This window comes from Mobula birostris, chromosome 2 (genome assembly GCF_030028105.1).
Source record: "Mobula birostris isolate sMobBir1 chromosome 2, sMobBir1.hap1, whole genome shotgun sequence".
Classification (NCBI taxonomy): domain Eukaryota; kingdom Metazoa; phylum Chordata; class Chondrichthyes; order Myliobatiformes; family Myliobatidae; genus Mobula; species Mobula birostris.
This window is the reverse complement of record NC_092371.1, coordinates 223,931,032-223,951,798: the sequence shown is the minus strand read 5'-3', so window position 1 is coordinate 223,951,798 and position 20,767 is coordinate 223,931,032. Positions and strand designations below refer to the sequence as shown.

Here is a 20,767-nt window from a genome sequence, read left to right as displayed (position 1 = left end):
AACATTTGAAAGTATTCCATTTGATATGGTTGAGACTGAGCAGATAGAGTTTGAAGTAACTTTAAATGTATTTTGTTACTGACTTTTTAGTTCTGAAATCCAAAATGTTCAGTGGTGAAACACTAAACAGTGCAAAATAATTAGCAGAAAATTGGAATAGTGTAACAAAGCTTTCAGAGTATATTTTGTATGCTGAGGTAAATGTATTATGTTAATGTCATTGGCATATTAAAATTGATTAGCTGTTATTTGGATATTAATCCATAGAATTTCCTAACATAGTTGTTTTTTTAAAATGATTTTAAAAAGATTACTTTAATAATGACTTTGCTCAATCTCATGTGACATTTGGACCCTAAGCTGAGTTTTGGATCTCATATGTTTGACCTTTATTAGTACTGCCAAATTGCATCTCTGTAACATCCCTTGCCTTTGCTTGAAAGCTCCTGACATCCGAAGTACATTTTCTTCTTGACTCATGGATTTCATTAATCCCTATGTAATCCTGGCTGGCCTCCCTTCTCTTACTTTATGTAACTTGAGATCACTTAAATGCTGCTGACAACCTCTCAGCTCTTGCCAAATCCTGTTTACCTACCCTTCAACTATCAGGCTTTTGAACCAGAGGGTACAACTTCACTCGTCCCATCACTGAACTGTTCCCACAAACAATGGATTCATTTTCAAGGACTCTTCATCTGATGCTCTCGAAATTTATTGCTTATTTATTATTATCTTTATTATTAATATTTCTTTATTTTTGTATTTGCATAATTTGTTGTCTTTTGCACATTGGTTGTCGGCCTTGTTTGTGCAATTCTATTATGATTTATTGAGTATGCCCGCAAGAAAATGAATCTCCAGTTGTATGTGGTGACATATACATATGTACTTTGATAATAAATTAACTTTTTACTTTGCACCCAGTGCCACTGTGCTTACCTACAATACGGTGCAAAACGTCATTTAGAACCCTGGGGTTTACACCATCTGGTCCAGGACATTTACCTGCCTGCAGACATTTTAGCTTCCCAAGCTTCTTCTCCCTAGCAGTGGCAACTTCACTCACTTCTGTGCCCTGTCACTCCCAATCTTCTGGCACACTGTTAGTGTCTTCCACAGCAAAGACTGATGCAAAATACTTATTCAGTTCATCTGCCATTTCCTTGTCCCTCATTACTACCTCTCCAGAGTAGTTTTCCAGCAGCCCGATACCAACTCTTGGCCCTCTTTTACTCTTTATATATCTGAAGGAACACATATATGTCGCTAGGGCCTATGACTTTTGCACAGTACAGTAGCAATTTTATGCATTGCACTGTACTGCCGTCACAAAAAAAAAACAAATTTCATGACATACGTGAGTGATGATAAACCTGATACTGATATGGGTCTGTATTGGGACTGAGAGTGGGAAGGGGCAGAGAAAGGAGAGAGAGCAGGAAGCACCAGAGAGACATTCTGTAATGATCAATAAGCCAAATGTTTGGAATCACATAACCTTGCCTGCACCCATGCCACATTCCGCCCTGGCACTCCTCTGCCATGTGTCCCACGCTCCTCCCTCAGTGCTCCTTCCTTGCCATTCCCAACGTCCTTTTCTCCCACCGGATTTACAAACTCGCTGTCCGCTTCATAAGTCGCTCTCCACTTCATGTTGACAAATATAGTATTGTGCAAAAATCTTAAGCACTCCGGCTATATATATGTGTGTGTATGTGTATGTATGTGTATATATATGCCTAAAACTTTTCCACAGTACTGTATCTGCATAACCTCCCTTGATTTATTAAAATACCATATCTTTATTTTAAGTCCTTCCCTATTTCTTCCATCTCCTCCCAAGAACTCCCCAGTGAAATGAATGGATTTACTGTATCTAAGGGAGTCCAGTGTAATACAAAATGTTTGTGGGGATATCCCACTGTGTAAATCATGAGGTGTTACAATAAAGTCATGTTTCCGTTTGGGACTCCTTGAAGAGTATGCGAGAAACTCACTTTGAAGAAATCTATAACTCATGTTCAAAATATTCATTATTTATTTAATATTAGTATTTGTATTTGCATAGTTTGTCTTTTGCACATTAGTTACTTGTCTGTCTTTGTGTGTAGTTTATCATTGATTCTATTGTATTTATTTGTATCTACTGTGAATCCCCACAAAAAAATGGAATCTCAGGGTAGTGTATGGTAAGATATATATGCTTTGATAATAAATTTACTTTGAACTTGAAGCATGATATTAAAAACAATGGCTGCAATTTTAGGATTTGCACTTTCACAATATACCTTGGATGTCAGCAATGGTAATCATTTTGCCAGCATGTATTCTTACTTGCATGGTTTTCTGTGTTTCAGCCCTGCAACTGCGCTGCTGTGGGATCTTTAAACCTTCAGTGTGACGATGTAACAGGCTGCTGCTTCTGCCGACCAGAGTTTACAGGAGATAAGTGTAACCAATGTAGGACGGGTTACTGGGATTATCCACAGTGTAAGCATTGTGACTGTAACCTGTCAGGGACAGCAAGTCACACGTGTGATGAGATGGGAGTTTGTTCATGTGCAGAATATAGCGGGCAGTGTAACTGTAAGGTGAGTCTTTCGTAACATGGGGATAATTTCACAACACAATTCCATGATAGCATTATTTTATAGCATAGCTCACTGCCTTTATTAAACTGACTGACAAAATTTGGGGTGTATTTCATTGTTTAAGACCATTGATTTCAATCTCAAAGAAGATCAAATATTATTCTTGATATAAAGGAAATAGAATTAAAATAATATAGAACTAAAATTTGCAATAGCTGCTATTATTTCCAGTGCACATCATATATTTGCAGTGTGTTTCCCACAATTTAAATACTGTAATCTGACAAACATTGCCCTGTCTGTTCCCAAACAGTGTTGAATCTGATAAAAAAAAGCTAGCAGTCATTTCTTATGGGGCTAGAAGAGGCTCTTAGTGATTATTTGCAAATATAATTGGTTTTCTTGTTAGCCAGGGGAAACAGGATTGACCCTCCATGCCACATTAGGACCGTCCCACACTTCCCATTTTTCTGACTGACATTTGGATTTGGTATGGATAGAAGAATTTACATGGAGGAAATTGTTCTCCATTTTGCACCTAGCTGTATGAATAACCGTACAAATGGTTGACCTAAAACATGGGCTGTCTGTGCAGACATGCATTTTCTACTTTCATTTTAGATTCCAGCACCTCTGGTTTCTTTGCTGTTGAAAAATGAGTGCAACGTAGCAATTCTGATTAGATTCTGGCTATTTCTTAAATTTTCACTCGATCTACATGAAAAATTACAATCTGGATCTATCTTTGCTAAATTTCACCCTTAGCTACAAAATATACAGTTCAGGGCTGAATTAGAAGTAAATTTATCATTGTGGATAATCAGATGTAAAAGAGATTGATTTGAAGAAGATAAATCAAATAGCATTTTTCTATCTCAGTCAGATGTGAATTTACCCAGTTTCTTTAGATGGTGATTAATTTTCATAACCTGGGTAAATTGATGCAATGAATCATATGCTGTTAACAGTCTGGGTCTGAACTTTGTCAATGTTATGATAATTGAAAGCTTCCATAGAATTTTTTTTGAATGGCTGGCATCCTGAGAATCAAAACTCCGAAGCATCTGATTATGCAATATTGTTTTAAATTCAATAGCGTGACTTATTTTGGCTTCTGTTTCTGGCTGGGAGTCATGGCTACTCAGAACACAGATGGGAAAATTATGCTTTGGGCAGTGTTTGTAAAATCCACAAATATTTGGACAGCATTTGCATCGATTTTAATTTGTTAATAACTTATGTAAGGAGTATGTCTGAATTTCCAGTCTATGGTTTTGGCTGATTGACCTCCTTTCTGGAAGCATAAACTCATAAAATTATCCTTGGGTACCTGAAGTCAGGATTATACCTCAATTCCAGCTGAATTGCTAAAAAATATTGAAGCATTCAATAATATTTTCTTAAAAAAAAAGTATTTTTGCAATTTAGTTTGAATGTTAAAGCAACTAATTTTCTTGTGCAGATGAATGTGGAAGGGATTAGTTGTGACAGGTGCAAGACTGGTTTCTTTGCACTCCACTCCAGCAATCCTTATGGATGCAGTAGCTGTTACTGCTCAGGTGTGACTTCACAATGCACTGAAGCGAAAGGACTGATGTACAGGAAAGTAAGTGAAATGCTGATTGTTTTTGCGATTGATGCAGTATTTGTAGATAATTGCATCTCTGTAATGGCTAATGTAATTGTTTACCATGACAGCTTATAATAATCTATCAGCAGGCAAAAGGTTCCATGGATAATTTGTAAGTTTGCTATCATAATAATAACTGAGCATTTGAAACTTGAATTAACATTACTTAATTTGAATGGAACAACGTAGGCAGATAAATTTGTTTTCCTTTAGTATGGTGGTTCTCCATTTTGTCCGAAGGTGGCAGTAAACCTGTGTGGGAGAGTTTTTAATGTGGAAAAGCCACTGCATTGGGACTGTTCCACGCTCTCAACATCAGAAGTCAGGGTCTAGTGGTACGAGCAAGCATTACAAACTGGGGTCTTCCTCGGTTACAGTGAATGACCATGACATCTTCTGTGCCTTGTCGTGCCTTCGCTCTCCATGGAGTATTGCAGTACCACTTTCCCGGCCGTTGGATCCCACTGCAGATCTCATCCACCCGGTCAACTAGAGCGGACTTTGCATGCTAGAACAGACAATTCACTATCTCAGCGGGTATGGGGGTGCCCTCACCTGGTTTAGCCCACCTGTCAAAGTGATGTACCAGCGTGTGGCCGCTGTCAGATGCAGACAGCTTCTTGGAGCCACAGGTGAGAGCTGAGTGAGCTTCCCCCAGAATGGACATGACAAGCCTCTTTAACAGAAGTATTAGCCCTCCTTGGACACCCCTTATACCCCCTTTCCTTGTGTGTGTGTGTGTGTGTGTGTGTGTACTCCCCAAAGCCTGTCTACCATCGACGTACAAGGCTCAGGTCGGGAGTGTAATGGAATACTCACCACTCATCTGGATGAGTGCAGCTCCATCAACACTCAAGAAGCTTGACACCATCCAGTACAAGGCAGCCCACTTGATTGGTACCCCTTCCACAAGCATCCAATCCCTCCACCATAGACGAACAGTTGCGGCAGTGTGTACTATCTACAAGATGCACTGCAACAATAGACCAAAGTTCCTAAGGCAGCACCTTCCAGACCCACGACCACTATCATCTCATCATCGTGGCTATCCCTCAAGGTTGAGGATGATGGTGTTCGTTCTGAAGAAGTGGCCCACAGAGCGAAGATGCCTGTGCGTGTATTTGTTTAACATGTACTTGATGTTGCACTCCAAGAAGCACAGGATACTTCACAAATCAACCAACTGATTCCAGTGGCATGGAAACCACAATGATTAGAGCTGATGGATTTGTTGCAGCCTTCATCCGTCTTCACAGCCGTTGAGTTCGAAGTAACTTCATCCCCCTGTTCCACTGTTGAGGTCTTGGTTGGATTGTTCTTTGTCAGGGACCTCACCCTCGACCTTACCACCATGGGTGACCCTGCCAGGAGCATAGCTCCAGACGGCATCGCTCTCAGGGTTACAGGACCACATAAGCTTCTCCACCATGACAAGGTGACAATCCTCTAGAAGGACGAGAACGGCAGACACCTGGGAACACCACAACTTGGAGATCTCCCTCCAAGTCACTCACCGTCCTGATTTGGAAACACATCGCCATTCCTTCATTGTCATTGGGTCAAAATCATGAAATTCCCTCCCTAACAGCACTGTGGCTGTACCTGCACCTCAGGGACTGCAGCAGTTCAAGAAGGCAGCTCATCACCATCTTCTCAAGGGCAACTAAGGATGGGCTTAGCTGTCTTAGTTGTTGACACCCACATCCTGTGAATGAATAAAATAAATATACACATATATACAAATAACATGCTGCAAGTTTGTATCTGAATGAAGTTGTAACTTTAATTTTCATAATATAATTGTGCTTTTTGAAGTAACGTACAATGCTCATTATTGTTTAGTCCTTTAGTCCTGTTGTCCAAAATATTGAACTGAGGGCTGTTACTTAAATGTAATGTTTCCTCATTGCATGCACTATTCTCTTGCATGTGCAGTATTTAGTCATAAGTGAGACATAAGAGGTAGATAACAGAGACAATTTTCCACTTTTTCCATTATGTAGGAGGATAGTTTGAATTACTTCACCATCTACTCCGGTATTGTTGAGCTTAGCATTGACTGGCTGGAACTTTGGCCACAGGTTGATATACAAAGTATTATTCTTTGTGTATGCCTGCATAGGGCAGTGCTTTGTGGGTTGAAATATTATGAAGCCATCATTCACCTTTTCCTTAATAACAAATAATCTCTATCAGGATGTATGTTCACAGTTTAAGCTTGTATTGTTTGACTGTAACAGTGGCTAATACCAGGTCACTGATTTAGGACGAAGGGTCTCAGCCCGAAACTGATTTAGGACGAAGGGTCTCAGCCCTGTACCTCTTCCTAGAGATGCTGCCTGGCCTGCTGCGTTCACCAGCAACTTTAATGTGTGTTCACTGATTTAGGATAATTGTCTTTAGCAGTAGTTAGCCTACTAATCTTTGTAAGTTCTTATCATAAAGATCTGAATTAAAATAAACATTCAACAAGAATTTTATACTTTTGCCACATCTAACAAATAGCTTTTTTTTTACTTGCAGATGATTCTTAAACCTGGCCAGACTGTCCTGGAAATAGTAAATAAATTCAATGATCGAAAAACAACAGATGGTGTCTTTTATCAGCATCCAGAAATTGTAGCTGATGTTGCAAGAGTGATCAAACATCTTCACTATGAACCTTTTTATTGGAAACTTCCAGAGCAGTTTGAAGGGGAAAAGGTAATTCTCCTCACTTTGATATTAAACAGATTATTTTGATTCATTACCATACCAACTGATGAAAACTATTGACTAGCTGAGCGACTGGAGAAGTGAGGTTGAATTGATGAAGGCATGTGATGTTCAAGATGTATTTTATGGTGGTACTAATGTGCCAAGAGATAATGTCTAGTGGTGATAAATGTCTACTGTCAAGCTGTGCGCGTTCAGTACATTTTCCAATGAAGCTATTGCCCAATATCATCTCAGTTTAAAGGAAGTGTTTTCAAATGTTTGCACTGTGATACCCTCATAGGATACAAAGATTTATTGTGATTATTTCCAGAGCGCAAATGATTGGCCATAGTAACAGCTGTTTTGTAATTAGCAGTTTAAAAGAAAGAAATAAAAGAAAAAAAATGATGAAATATGAAAGCAAGCTTGCAAATAATATCAAAGTGGATAGTAAATGTTTTTTTCAAGTATGTTAAAAATAAAAGAGAAATGAGAGTGGATATAGGACCGCTAAAAAATCAGGCGGGAGAAATAATAACGGGGGACAAGGAGATGGCTGATGAATTAAATGAGTATTTTGCATCAGTCTTCACTGTGGAAGACACCAGCAGTGTGCCTGATGTTGTAGTGTGTGAAGGAAGAGAAGTGGGTGCAGTTATGATTACAAGACAGAAGGTGCTTAAAAAGCTGAAAGACCTAAAGATACACAAGTCACCCAGGCCAGATGAACTGCACACTAGGGTTCTGAAAGAGGTAGCATTAGAGATTGTGGTGGCATTAGAAATGATCTATCAAAAATCATTGGACACTGGCATGGTGCCAGAGGACTGGAAAATTGCAAATGTCTCTGCACAAGAAGATTACAAGTAGGATAGATAAATGTGATGCAGTGGGTGTTGTATATTAGGACTTTGAGAAGGCCTCTGACAAGGTGCCACACATAAGGCTGCTCTTACCAAGTTAAGAGCCCACGGTATTACAGGAAAATTACTAACATGGTTAGAGAGCATTGGCTGATTGGTAGGAGGCAGTGAGTGGGAATATAAGGACACTTTTCTGGTTGGCTGCCAGTGACTAGCGATGTTCCGCTAGTAGAAATAAATGTGTGGATTATTTTCTAAACGGGGAGAAAATCCAAAAATATGAGATGCATTCATTTCAAAACGTCAAGAATACAAGACCAAGGATATGATGCTGAGGCTTTATAAGGCACTGGTGAAGCCTCACCTTGAGTATTAGAAAAGATGTGCTGACATTGGAGGGGGTCCAGATGAGGTTCACAAGGGTGATTTCAGGAATGGAAGGGTTATCATACCAGGAATGTTTGATGGCTCTGGGTCTGTACTCAATGGAATTCAGAAGGATGAGGGGGAATCTCAGTAAAACCTTTCGAATGTTGAAAGGCCTAGACAGAGTAGATGTGGAAAGGATGTTTCCCATGGTGGGAGAGTCTAGGACAAGAGGGCACAGCCTCAGGATAGAGGGGCGCCCTTTCAAGACAGAGATGCCGAGAAATTTCTTTAGCCAAAGGGTGGTGAATTTGTGGAATTTGTTGCCACATGCAGCTGTGGAAGCCAGGTTGTTGGGTGTATTTAAGGCAGAGATCAATACGTTCTTGATTGGACATGGCATCAAAGCTTACAGGAACTGGGGTTGAGGAGGAGAAGAAAAAAGAATCAACCATGATTAAATAGCGGAGCAGACTCGATGGGCCAGATGGACTAATTCTGCTCCTATGTCTTATGGTCTTAATGAATTGTGATCATTATGGTTTTTGTTAGCCGGATATATTAGACTGACTGTCATTTGTCTATTTTATGTTAAATATTTAATAGTCTTCACAGGCATATTTGGGAATGATGCCATAAAATTTGCAAACAATCTAATCTAATTGAAAGTTTCAATGAATGGCTTAATTCTTCAATTGCACAGAGCTCCTTCCCTGGCCATCATAATCTGTGCTTTTGAACTGTAGGTGAACATTAAGCATGTAAAAATTTCAATCCTTTAGTTTCTAAACAAATATTCTCAGAATTCTTCCTTTTGTAATAAAGGACTGCAGGCTATAGAGTTAGTTGAGTAGCCCACACTTTCAAATGTCTCAGAATTAAATTGTGGAAATGCAGCTGCAACATATGACATGCAATTATATTTTGGATCGTGCATATTTTGGACCCTGAGCACACAGCGGTGTTGTCATGCAGTGTGCATTTGACACTGCTCTAGCCATATTAAACAATATGTGCTCCTTTTTGCATCAAAATCCAAAGATTAGTTCCCTCATCCAACCTGCAGTGGCTACATGCCAATTTTGTGTTCTCTGTCAGAAGGGTTGGCATGCGTATCAGAGAGGCTTAACACTGTCAAGCTCATAGGCCTTAGCCACCCTACATTCAATGTGCTATCTAGGTGACATCCAGGCCTAATGTTACAGGCAAATATTTCCTGTACATTTGTCAAGTGCGGAAATATCATGATTAGATTACCCGATGAGCTGCCAACTGATCTAAAGTAATGAGTTTGAATCTCACCAAGGTCACCAAGTGACACAATCCTTTTTTCATTTACTGTACTATTGTTTAATCCTGACACACAGACTTTCACTAACCCAAATTGTCCTCCTATGCTCTCACTTTGAGCTAACGTGGGTTACGGATTTCTGTGAGTTGGTCGGGATGTTGCATTGTGTCAAGGAGGCTTTGAGAACTTATCGCCACTTGATTTATCTTGCTGTGATGAGGCTCAGAGCAGGGTGTCTGATACAGCAGGCATGTGAATGTTGTCGCCTGTCCAGCTTAGTGTAATCAGAGCTTCAGTGCTAGGGGTGAAGAGCGAAGTTGGTCTGCATATCCTGCCAGAAAGTTCGGAGGGTTTTGTGGATACAGTGATGGTAGTTTCTCAGCAGTACTATGAAGAGTTTGCTTTAGTTAGTCTCTGTCTGTGAATCATATGAGGGCAGGATTCACTGCTGAAAAAGTTTATACAATAGTTTTGAACAGAACTGCAACATTTCATACCAATTTTTATGATAGTTTCTGATCTCTGGTATTCTCTGTTTATATTCTAGTATTTTTGAATCTGTTCTGAAACAATATAGTTCAATGACATTTATTTTAATAAACATAATCTTAAAATAATTTGTTTTCCTTTTTCTCTTCTATTTAGTCCATGGAGAAAGTAAGATCCGTGTCACTCGAGCTGCTTTTTTGGTTCTTTTTTTTTTCTTTGCTGATTGAGACACAATGATCTCAATATAGACAAGTTAAATTATATAAGTGTCCATCTCAAGTTTATATGTACCTTCCCATGACTACAAAGTACTTGGTGAGACCTCTGTGGTCATAATATGCTCCAGTATGTGAGGGATGAGGAAAATAATTTCCAGTGGTCTTGGATTTAAAGTAATTGAAAGCATTTAGATAGGTCATACAGTGCCAACTGGCTGCACCAGTGACGATTTTGTGTGTCATGTTAAAGGGAGTGAATACTTAGGCAATCAATTATTTTGTGTTTTATATTTGTAGTTAATTTAGGTAATTTTGTAGAGATCTGTTTTCACCTTGACACAAAAGAATCTTTTTCTGTCGATCAGTGTCAAAAAAAGCCAAATTAAACCTATTGTGATTCAATGTTGTAAAACAATAAAACATGAAGACCTTCAAGGGGGATGAATACTTTTTATAGGCACTGTACTGGCGATATGAAACAATACATTGTCTTTAAAAATCTGCTGAACTGGAAGTTCCTGGGTACCTAGGACAGATGGATGAGTACAGTATTCCCATCTATTGTAATCCAAAACTACAAACCAATGGAAAACAAATTCTCACTCTCTGGGTTGGGACATAAACATGACTGAGGCAGATGCATCAAGAGACTTAATCCCCTTGGTAGGGCAGTGTGAGTTGAAGAATTTTTTCAGACCTCAGCAAATTTTTTTTTTGCCAAACTGTGTTTATTCCATGATTGATTTCATAACTCTAGTAAAAAATCAAGTGTTTTATTAAGGCTCTGACATAGCTCATCTGATGTGACTTTCACTGAGAGCTACAAGCGATGCAGTAGGCAGAATTTCAATCAACTTTGGAACTTTCCCAATTAATCCTCTTTACATAGGGGATCAGATGGATTATGTTCTTATGGCCTTTCCTCCAGAGATGATAGGGGTTCGATGGAATAATCTAACCCAAACTACAGTTCTCTCTAAAAAGGAGTCTTACCTTCTGGCCAAGACTGGTTTGGGGATCCAAAATAAACAAACTAATCAAGGCTGTTAATCTGGATAAAATGTTTCATGAATATTTACAGGGAACCTTTATGTCCTTTGCAAGTTGTAACACTTGTCATACATAATTGTTCAACAGAATGTAGTCAATTTACCAGTCATTGTATTTTATTTTCAAGCTCTATGCTTATGGCGGCAAGCTGAGGTATGCCATTTACTTTGAAGCGAGAGAAGAAGTGGGTCGGTCCAGCTATGAGCCACAAATTATCCTGAGAGGTGGTCCGACAAGCGGGATGATTATTGTGCGCCATTTATCTGCACCTCAGATTGGTCAGCTGACCAGACATGAGGTGGAGCTCACTGAGGTATGGTATTTAATCTCAAAACTTGCAGAAAGAAAAATGTTGATAGACTCCCGAGAAAGGAAATCGTGTCCATAATGCTGTTTCGTACTTTAAGAATGATTGTGTCCCTTCACCTTTATCAACTTCCAAACAGAAACCCGGTTCAAAGCTTTTGGATTCTTTCTGAAGGGGTAATCTTTTAAACATCATGTACAATTGCAACGTGACGGCCCAGCTGCCATACTGCAGCACCCTGACCGATAAAGGCCAGCATGCCAAATGTGTTCTTCCCCACACTGCCTATCTGTAATGCTGCTTTTAGTATACTCCTATGACCCTCTATCCCACAACACTTCCCAGGGTCCAACCATTCACTCTACAATTCCTACCATGGCTTGACTTCCCAAACTGCAACATTCACACTTTTCTGAATTGAAGGACACTCACCCAGCTGATCAAAATCGCCCCTGTAATCTCTTCACTTCTTCACTGGCTATGGCACACTCTATTTTAGTATCATCAGCAAACTTTTTTTTTAACCAAGAACTGAGCCACCAAAATTATTGGTAACATTTGTTTGTATTTGTGCTGGGTAGTTATTTGAGAAGCTCTGGAATATTGAACTCCTGACTGATTTTGTAAACAAAGAATTAATGATATTTGATTATTATCTCTGCATGTTTGTTTGCCTCATAAGTACCAGAACTGGAACTTCACATGAGTGCCTATCTCTGGCTCTTGATCTCAGTGCCTCATCCACGCCTGCCAATAACTCCTCTTGTCAACGTGTAACTTGGCTTTTTAGTCACAACTGTCCTGTTATTCTCATGTGGAAACTTGAGCTTTATCCTAATCATGGAGAAACCTCATTCAGATCAGCTGTCTCACTATTTATCATATAGCTATCTCATTTAGTAGTTTATCATATTATTGTCAGGCATACCATCCATCCTCCTACTAAGTTACCAGCATTAAGCATAATGAAGCATTCACTATTTTGGCATTAAAAATGTATTGAGAGTTGAGATGTGTAATTACATAAGAGAACAGCAGTGATAATAAGAAACCATGTATTATTATTTACTTAACAACTTATAGACCGTAAGATATTGGAGCAGAATTAGGCCATTTGGCCCATCGAGGCTGCTTCGCCATTTCATCATGGCTGATCCATTATCCCTCTCAACCCCGATCTCCTGCACAGAAACACAATGTTTTAGTAGCTCAGCAACACACACAAAATGCTGAAAAAACTCAGGCCGGGCAACAACTCTGGAAAAGTGTACAGTCGACATTTGGGGCTGAGACCCTTCATCAGGACTGGAGGGAAAAAGATGAGTCAGAGAAAGAAAGTGGGGAAAGGGGAGGAAGAACCACAAGGTGATAGCTGAAACCGGGAGAGGGGTGAAGTAAAGAGCTGGGAAGCTGATTGGTGAAAGAGATACAGGGCTGGAGAAGGGGGAATCTGATAGGAGAGGAGAGACGGCCATGGAAGAAAGAAAAAGGGGAGGAGCACCAGAGGGAAGTGATGGGCAGGTAAGGAGATAAGGTGAGAGGGGGGAAAAGGGAATGGTGAAGGAGAGTGGGGGGCATTACTGGAAGTTTGAGAAATTGATGTTCATGCCATCAAGTTGGAGGCTAGCCAGATAGAATAAAAGATGTTGCTCCTCCAACCTGAGTGTGGCTTCATTGCAATAATAGAGGAGGCCATGGACTGACATGTCAGAGTGGGAATGGGAAGTGGAATTAAAATAGGCAGCCACTGGCAGATGGAGCATACGTGCTGGGCGAAGTTGTTGCCCAATCTGTAAAGGGTCTCACCGATATACAGGAGGCCACACCAAGAGCACCAGATACAGTAGATGACCCAACAGATTCACAGGTGAAGTGGCGCCTCACCTGGAAGGACTGTTTAGGGCCCTGAGTGGTAGTGAAGAGGGAGGTGTAGGGGCAGGTGTACCACTTGTCCAGCTTGCAAGGATTAGTGCCAGGAGGGAGATCAGTGGGGAGGGATGAATGGACAAGGGAGTCGCATAGGGAGTGATCCCTGCAGAAACCAGAAAGTGGGGGGGGGGGGGAGGGGAGGAGAGAAAGATGTGCCCAGAGGCCACCCGTTTTAATTCCACTTCCCATACCCATCCTGATATGTCAGTCCACGGCCTCCTCTACTGTCACAATGAAGCCACACTCAGGTTGGAGGAGCAACACCTTTTATTCCATCTGGCTAGCCCCCAACTTGATGACATGAACATCAATTTCTCGAACATCCAGTAATGCCCCCCTGCTTCAGCATTCACCATTCCCCATCCCCATTCCCCTTTCTCTCCTTATCTCCTTACCTGCCAATCACCTGCCTCTGGTGCTTCTACTTTTCTTTCTTCCATGGCTATCTCTCCTCTTCTATCAGATTCCCCCTTCTCCAGCCCTGTATCTCTTTCACCTATCAACTTCCCAGTTCTTTTATTCACCCCTCCCGCCTCCAGGTTTCACCTATTACCTTGTGGTTCTTCCTCCCATCCCCCCACTTTCTTACTCTGACTCTTCATCTTTGGTTCCAGTCCTACCAAAGGGTCTCGGCCTGAAACGTCGACTGTACTCTTTTCTATAGATGCTGCCTGGCCTGCTGATTCCTCTGGCATTTTGTGTGTGTTGCTTGGATTTCTGGCATCTGCAAATTTTCTCTTAGTTTTAGTATCTCAGGCCATCTGGGTAATGTTTCAAATACCCTGATCTTAATTGAGGTGAAAAACAATGTTAAGTAGATTTTTATTGCCACTTAACTGAGTGGTAATCTATTGGAGCATGACCCGTTGACACACCTAATCAGATTCCAAGACCTGTCGGTGTGATTCGCTCCCTGCTGGTAAAGCTGAAAATCTACTCCAGACAGTTCAAAACTATCCTTTCGTACTTTTATGCTGAACATCTATCTGATAATTAGATTTAAGGCTACACAACCAATGGGAGTAGACAGCGTGCAGAACCAATGGGAGTTCAGGTTGGTTGTGTTAAACAGTTATTTGATAGAAGTACTGATGCCTTTTTATAGTATTTTATTGCATTGAATAATCTCAATATACTTACTTTTGAGTGCAAAAATATCCAGTCCATCAATGCAGCGATCATAAAATCAAAGACCAGTTAATTTCAAACACAAGAGATTCTGCAGATGCTTGGAATTCTTCCAGAGCAGCACGCACAAAATGCTGGAGGAACTCAGCAGATCAATTTGTGTTTTTTTTTAGTTCGAGATTTAATTTTGATCAAAAGACTAAAAGAACTTTGTTTTCTTCAAATGTAATATGAAGTTGTAAGTGCACATACTGACCCACCAGAATGAACACTGCCTTTTAAAGATCCTTTAATGTAAGATTTCTTTATTTTTGTCTTATAATAACATGATTGGCATTTTAGAATACAAATAATGTGTCCAATTCTTGTGTTTCTAATGTTCTGGCTATTAAAATCATTCTTGAACCTCTGACCTTTCTGACTGAATGTTTGTGAAAAACAATGTGTACCATGCATGGCATCTTGCAATTCTAACTTTTTTAAAAATATATTTAAGATTCATATTAATCTTCACATGAAATAATTTGTAGCTGACAGTGTCATATTCCAAAAATTCTGCACTAAGATTACAGACCTTGCCAACTTTTGTCAAATTAGAAATTAAAACTCACTCAGAGAATGAATTTACTGCAGCAAATCTGCTACCATTTTGATTTTTCTATGGTGGATCATTTCACTAGCTGTGAAATTACCCTTCATACCAGCGTAATAATATGAGTTAATAAAATCATTGCATGGTTATTTTTGCTGACACTACCTTCCTGGTGGGAGCTGTGCTCAGAGCTACATTGTCGTACCTTTATCTCTGAAACGTTCTTTTTTTTCAGGATTATCAACCATAAGAGCAGAATGACTTTTATTTTTTGTGATATACACATTATTAGGATTCATAGAATTTTTGCATTAAAATAATGATTTGTTTGAAAATCTAATTATTTTTAAGGTCTGTTGAATGTAATCTTTACCATGAATGTTATTTAAATTCAAAACATTATTTCTTTAGCATGAATGGAAATATGCCCATTCACCAGATGGCGGACCTGTGTCTCGCAAAGACTTCATGGATGTGTTACTTGACATTAATTCTATCCTCATCAAGGCATCTTATGGGACTTTTATGAGACAAACCAGGTATAAATATGGGTAATCTTAGGAAATGGAATAAGGATATAGAAAATATAATTGCAAAATGTAAAGTATTGCCCTGCTGAAGTTAAATTCTAAGAGCTTATATTCCTGAGTTCAATGTTCTGCTAAGAATGAATGCAAAGCTGTCCAGTATTTTGATGTTTACCAACAGCTGAATAATCAGGGAAAAACTATTTGCTTTTATTAAGAAAGAATGACAAAGTTCACCTCAAAACATTTTTAAATAAAATTTTTATGTTTAATAACAAAGGTTTTGCTATTTGATGTTTCACTGTGACATGCTGCCAATATCAATGCTGCAACAGCATGTTTCACTTAATTAGATTCCTTTATGTGATGCATTCATCAAAATGTTCTGTTTCAATTATTTGAAATGTTCATATATTCAGGATCTGAGTAACTGTCCACATATTGCAAAATTTTCTTTTGTGAATTCTATCAGATTAAAAGACCATTTCATTAGTCAGAACTGTTTACCCATTAAGAAAATCCTACTGTTTTAGTTGTTAACATCAAGTCTTACAAATTGACAATGATACTTATCTGTGGAGAAAGAATTTATGGAATTATTAACATGTAATTGTATTCCATTAACAAAAACTGTGGCTTTGAATTTCCAGAACAACTGTCAACAGAGTATGTATTACAAGACAAAGTATTGTGCTAAACGTTGTTGTTGAAGTTCAGCTTGGCTGATTTAATGTACAATGATGAGCCACATCTCTGGCTCCAGCGTTTCATATATTTACCATAAAAATGCAATTTGGCATAAAGATGCTTGGCTTAATGTCTTTGAAAGCACAATAAAAGAAATTTCAAATCACGTGCACAGATATTTGAACAATTGTACCAAATTCCATTATTTGTCTTTGCCTAGGATCTCTGAGATCTCTATGGAAGTGGCTGACATCAGTGGCAGCTACTCAGTGGCAGAAGGTGCCTATCAGATTGAACAATGCTTTTGTCCTGAAGGATATTTTGGCCTCTCATGCCAGGTAATGTTGATAGAGTTTGGGATCTAATGAAATAAAAGTGAAACAAAAGCCAAAAATTCATTTTGTTAACCAAAACAGTTAAATACTGATAACATAGAACGGATTATAATGTACATTTTGCTACGTCCTTATGGCTCAGTTTTATTTGTTATGCTTTGTAGGCAGAATTGGATAAGTTTCACAATTTTTGGATTGAAGCCAGTAATATATATGCCCGAAGGCCAGGTTCTGAGTGTTATAACACCTCTAGCAAAATGTGAAATAAATCCATTCACACCTTCTTTCTTCACTTTTAGCCAAACTTCTATCCATGTTGGTGCATCGTCCTCAATTCAGTGAGCCCTTATTTATGTAAGAATCTCTGTGTAGTTATTTTTTTACCATTGTAGAAAACAGTTTTGGCTGTGATATTGAAGGAATATAGAGCCCTGTGTGAGGGCCTGGGACAAAGAGACTGCGGAAGCCGGAGATTAGATCAAGTTATAAAAAATCCATTAGCTGGATATTGGCACTGCCATTGTGGGCACAGTATTCGTCAAAGACATAAAAAGTGTGTAAAATCCTGAAAATAATGAACATGTTACTTTGTTTTCCTTTCATCTCAGAGTTGCATTCCAGGTTATTATAGATTTCCACTGAGAACAGATAGCAGAGATCCAACACCTGTAGTGGGAAGCTGTGTACCCTGTCAGTGCAATGGCCACAGTGACATCTGTGACCAGAAGACTTCCATATGCCAGGTAACGAATACCCTAATTCTTATATCGACATAACTAAGGATGTTAATTTCTGTGGTGACCTTATTTGCACGTAAAAGCAAAACACTTTAAATTTTGGAAATTTAATATATTGGTTAGGCTCAGATAACATGTAGCATGTTGATAACTGAGCCTAACAGATCACGATCAGGCTCTGAAAACCTGTGCCAACCAACTGGCAGGACTATTCAAGGATATCTTCAACCTCTCACTGCTACGTGTGGAAGTTCCCACTTGCTTCAAAAAGGCGACAATCATACCAGTGCCTAAGAAGAATAATATGAGCTGCCTTAATAACTATCACCCAGTAGCACTCACATCTACAGATGAAATGCTTTGAGAGGTTGGTCATGGCTAGACTGAACTCCTGCCTCAGCAAGGGCAGGGACCCACTGCAATTTGCCTATCGCCACAATAGGTCAATGGCAGACGTAATCTCAATGGCTCTTCACACAGCCTTAGACCACCTGATCAATACAACCACCTGTGTCAGGATGCTGTACATCGACTACAGCTCAGCATTTAACACCATCACTCCCACAATCCCGATTGATAAGTTGCAGAAGCTAGGTCTCTATACCTCTCTCTGCAATTGGATCCTCAACTTCCTAACCAGAAGACAACAATCTGTGCGGATTGGTTGTAACATCTCCTCCTCGCTGACGATCAACACTGGCGCACCTCAGCAGTGTGTGCATAGCCCACTGCCCTACTCTCTCTACACCCTTGAGAGTGTGGTGAGGCATAGCTCAAATACCATCTATAGATTTGCTGATGATACAACCATTGTTGGTAGAATCTCAGATGGAGACGAGAGGGCGTTCAGGTGCGAGATATACCAACTAGTGGAGCGGTGTCGCAGCAACAACATCAGTAAGATGAAAGAGTTGATTATGGACTTCAGAAAGGGTAAGATGAAGGAACACATACCAATCTTCTTAGAGGGATCAGAAGTGGAGAGAGTGAGCAGTTTCAAGTTCCTGGGTGTCAGGATCTCTGAGGATCTGACCTGGTCTCAACATATTGATGCAGCTATAAAGAAGGCAAGACAGCATCTGTACTTCATTAGGAGATTGAAGAGACTTGGTATGTCAACAAAAACACTCAAAAACTTCTATAAATGTAACATGGAGAGCATTCTGACAGGCTGCATCACTCTTTGGGGGGCGGGGGGCGGTCTACTGCACAGGACTGAAAGAAGCTGTAGCAAGTCATAAATTTAGTCGGCTCCATCTTGGGTACTAGCCTATAAAGTACCCAGCACACCTTCAAGGAGTGGTGTCTCAGGAAAGTCAGCGTTCATTGTTAAGGACCCCCAGCACCCAGGGCATACCCTTTTCTTACTGTTACCATCAGGTAGGAGGTACAGAAGCCTGAAGGCACACACTCAGCGATTCAGTAACAGCTTCTTCCCCTCTGCCATCCAATTCCTAAATGGACATTCAACCCATGAATGCTATCTCACTTTTTCAATATATATTATTTCTGGTTTTGCATGATATTTAATCTCCAATGTACATATACTGTAATTGATTGATTTATTTCTTCTATATTATGTATTGTATTGAACTGCTGCTGCTAAGTTAACAAATTTCACGACATATGCCAGTGATAATAAACCTGACTCTGATTCATATGTACGGTAGTTCTAATAATAGCTGAGTCTGATTATTCCCCACACTTCCTCTCAATTGTTGGAGTCAAAAGTTTTTGTGAGCTCAATAAAAGGCCATGAATAGTGGGTTCATTCTACACTGCATAATTTACTTGGCATTGTTGCATAGTGAACATCAAGTTTATTTTCCAGCATCCAGTCAGCTTGGCAAGGATGCATTGGTAGAAGTCCTTGGTCTTTAAGTTACTGAGTTGTTGTTGTTGAATAGTTCATTGAAAAGGTCAATGATGCCCTGGAGTTGAATTTTCAAAAGTGCACATCTGCAAGTGTCTTCTGTGCATGGTAACTCATCGACTGAGATTCAGTGATCTAGGTTCTGAAGTGAAGGTTGAACACTTGCATTTCCATCCTGTAGATCATCTTCATTCCAGTTCAGGTTCATTGTATTTGAGATGCAGTGTGGTTTGACTGAGAAGAGGTGCAATGTGATGATATAGCTTTGTTTGAATATGATTGGATTTGTGGTAAACCCATTGGTTCAGTTTGGATATCATCATGTATGGATGTACAGTAGGTTTAATAACTGCTGGGTTTGATGATTCTCCAGTCTACGTCTCAATTTTTGGAGTCAAATGTTTTTGTGATGTCAATAAAAGGCCATGCATAGAGGGTTCATGCCTTGCGCCATAGTTTTCTTAGCGTTGTTGTGTGGTGAAGATGTATTGTACAACTGAGCAAGTGTTGTGAAGACTGCGATGCTTTTGTCTACCTTTGCTGAGAAGTGGCCTTGACAGGTAGAATCTGTATTGCATCTCGAGGAGGAACTGCTCACAAAAAAGGGGGAATGAGGATCCCTATGATGACTTTTGTTGTGGCAGGCAGCAGAGAGACCTCTTTTAGTTTTGTAACCAGGCAAGTCTGCTTTCTTGACAACAATCATATGCTTCCTTGAGAGCCTCTGGTATGCTCTCCTCTTCCTGGAATGTGTGGGAGAAGTACTTCTCCAGTGTGTTTCAGGAAGACTTAGTTAACTCCAGAGGCCTTGTTGTTCAGCTGGTGGTTGGTCATACCAACTCTTCATGGGCTAGAATAGTGCCAGAGCTATAGCAGGTAGTTTACTGCTCAGATGGTGGCAACAACATTTACTTCAAAGACAGTGTCTTGGTTACTAACAATACATGCTCCAGTGGGCTCTGGGACACTGTAAATAATCTTCCTGTGGGAAGATGTTATTGTTACGGTGCCAAAAGAAAAATTGCATTGCAGGAATTTTTTTCCAACCTAAAAAATTAATGTAAAAAGAACTATCTATTAACAGTAGAATTACTACCTTTCACCAAATAGATGACTTCTTAAAGCCTATAGATTTTAAAATTAATGCTCAAAAAATTTGATTTCAAAATAGTAATTTTTCATATATTTTCTCTCTATGTATTCTCTTTAAAGATTTTGAGTATTTGGTTATTGACGGCCTATTTTTATAAGGTAATAATTTACTGGGAATATAACGTGATCATGGATAGAAAATGAACATTCTGAGTGATTGAGAATAGTGGTTTCAGTTGCTTTGTGCAGTACTGCCTCATAATACCTCTCAAAAGGAGTTTTCTGATATGGCTTCATCCCATTTTCTTGTGAATTACTTGGACCTGTTCATAGTTTTGGGAAGACCCATCTCCACTAACTAT

At 39.5% G+C, this 20,767-nt stretch overlaps 1 protein-coding gene across 3 annotated transcripts in view; it reads left to right on the top strand.

Moving 5' to 3' along the window:
- Positions 1 to 20,767, top strand: part of lama2 (laminin, alpha 2) — a 399,772-nt gene that overhangs the window by 260,730 nt on the left and 118,275 nt on the right. For all 3 annotated transcript variants that reach the window (XM_072251541.1, XM_072251540.1, XM_072251542.1), the window contains 7 exons: positions 2,361 to 2,594; positions 4,057 to 4,200; positions 6,748 to 6,927; positions 11,326 to 11,511; positions 15,566 to 15,693; positions 16,589 to 16,706; positions 17,312 to 17,446. In XM_072251541.1, coding sequence (XP_072107642.1) covers positions 2,361 to 2,594; positions 4,057 to 4,200; positions 6,748 to 6,927; positions 11,326 to 11,511; positions 15,566 to 15,693; positions 16,589 to 16,706; positions 17,312 to 17,446 — 1,125 coding nt within the window. The remainder of the gene's footprint in view (positions 1 to 2,360; positions 2,595 to 4,056; positions 4,201 to 6,747; positions 6,928 to 11,325; positions 11,512 to 15,565; positions 15,694 to 16,588; positions 16,707 to 17,311; positions 17,447 to 20,767) is intronic.